The sequence below is a fragment of the Colobus angolensis genome, unplaced genomic scaffold (genome assembly GCF_000951035.1).
Source record: "Colobus angolensis palliatus isolate OR3802 unplaced genomic scaffold, Cang.pa_1.0 Scaffold67, whole genome shotgun sequence".
Lineage (NCBI taxonomy): Eukaryota > Metazoa > Chordata > Mammalia > Primates > Cercopithecidae > Colobus > Colobus angolensis.
Window position 1 is genome coordinate 7610284 of NW_012120376.1, and position 2024 is coordinate 7612307.

The following is a 2024-nucleotide window of genomic DNA, read 5'->3' on the forward strand; positions in this document are numbered from 1 at the left end:
GGCCTGGGGAAAAATAGTATCCACTTCTATTGAGCTAGAGATTGCTTGATTTCAGATAAATGAAATCCCTGCTCTTTAGAACTTTATAATAATGAGGCCGGGCGCGGTGGCTCAAGCCTGTAATCCCAGCACTTTGGGAGGCCGAGGTGGTTGGATCATTTGAGGTCAGGAGTTCAAGACCAGCCTGGCCAACTTGGCAAAACCCCATCTCTACTAAAATACAAAAATTAGCTGGGCATGGTGGCGGGCACCTGTAATCTCAGCTACTTGTAATCTCAAAAAACAAACAAAAAAGTCACATGCCCTCACCTCATCTGCAGACCTGAGCTATACCACTCACTAGATTATTGCCTCTTCACAAGGCGGCGTTACGATTTCCAGAATCCATCACGCATGGACCGCAATGTGGAAATGTTTATGACTATCGAGAAGTCCTTGGTGCAGGTAATAGGCATATCCCCTATTTATCTCCCTTCCCTCAGTGAGAATCTAAAAAACTCCTTTCCCGTAATCTCATTCTATTTCTTTTCTCCACAGAATAATTGCCTGTCTCGACCTAACATTTTTCTGTGCCCAGAAATTGAGCCCAAACTACTAGGGAAATTAAAGGACATTATCAAGAGACACCAGGTAAATGGTCTGGTCAGGAGAGGTTTCAGAAACTCCATGACTCTTTTCCTGATGTTTTCTATACCAAGCAGCAGCCCTGAACTACCATGTTTTCTGCTTCAGAGGTGGCTCTGTCTACTTGGAAAAAGACTTGAGTTAAAGCCTTGAGTCTGTCTTTTTCTGTGTGCTTCTCCCATTTTTCAGTCCTGACAGGTTTGCATTAATGTTCCTAGAGACTTATGTTGGCCTGGGGAAAAATAGTATCCACTTCTATTGAGCTAGAGATTGCTTGATTTCAGATAAATGAAATCCCTGCTCTTTAGAACTTTATAATAATGAACAGATGTCATTGATAAGGACGTACAGTTGACTTTAAGTTTCCCATGTGTAGATAATCTGTTCAGAGGATTATTTGTAGCAATTTTTAAATCTTTGACTTTTCTCCATTATTAGCACAATCCCAGCTGTTTCCGTCTGCCACTTAGCTGGTGTGTGCTTAGAGAATGCAAACTAACTTTAATACTGTCATAAGCAAAATATGATTAGGAAGGCAGCTCTGTGGCTGAACCTTGAGTAATTCAGAGGGGACCGTAATTTACCTGCTTCTCCTTGTACCATCTAGGGAACAGTCACTGAGGATAAGAGCAATGCCTCCCATGTTGTGTATCCTGTCCCGGGGAATCTAGAAGAAGGTGAGACCTGGGTTTTCCTGGCGACTTGAGTGGATGGTTTGGACTAGGAGGCAGAGGACTAAGATCACCATTCAGTACCTGGGCTCCTCTTCTTTCAATCTTGAATCCTCCTACCACCTTAAGTTCCTATTACCAAGTCCCCTGCTACAACAGGAGAGTGCATTAGTTAGGGCTTATGTACAGTATTTTTTGTGTGTCCCTCTTCAGCTTATATCTCTCCCTTCTCTTCCTCTATCCCCAGAGGAATGGGTACGACCAGTCATGAAGAGGGATAAGCAGGTTCTTCTGCACTGGGGCTACTATCCTGACAGGTGAGGATGGGTTCCTGGGGCAGGTTTAAGTATAAGAGCCAGACCCAGAAGCCCTGGAACATCTAGCAGAGCAAGAAGCCACTCATTCAGAGTTATTTTTAGATCACTTAATTTGTTCTCCTCTCACCTATTAAGTGAACCTCAGTCTTGGGGGAGGTTTGGACTTAGTGAGTAAGCCTTGGGCTAAAACAATTGAGGCTTTATGTATGAATTGATTATCCCCGCATAATTTTTGATATGTAAATGTTAGAAACAATCTAAATGTCTAACAGTAGGAAAATGTTTCAGTAAATTTGTATATCTACTCAGTGGGCTATTATGCAGCCTTTAAAGTGATATAAAATAACATGGATAATTTATAAGTGAATATTATTAATAGTTGCAAAAAGCAGCATGTAGGCCCGGCATGGTG

General features: G+C 42.2%; 1 protein-coding gene across 1 annotated transcript in view; it reads left to right on the top strand.

The window, feature by feature from the left end:
• SMARCC2 (SWI/SNF related, matrix associated, actin dependent regulator of chromatin, subfamily c, member 2) overlaps positions 1-2024 on the top strand; it is a 27553-nt gene that overhangs the window by 1130 nt on the left and 24399 nt on the right. Inside the window, exons 2-5 of the mRNA XM_011926207.1 lie at positions 321-444; positions 538-630; positions 1232-1301; positions 1543-1612. Of these exons, the coding sequence (XP_011781597.1) occupies positions 321-444; positions 538-630; positions 1232-1301; positions 1543-1612 (357 nt within the window). The remainder of the gene's footprint in view (positions 1-320; positions 445-537; positions 631-1231; positions 1302-1542; positions 1613-2024) is intronic.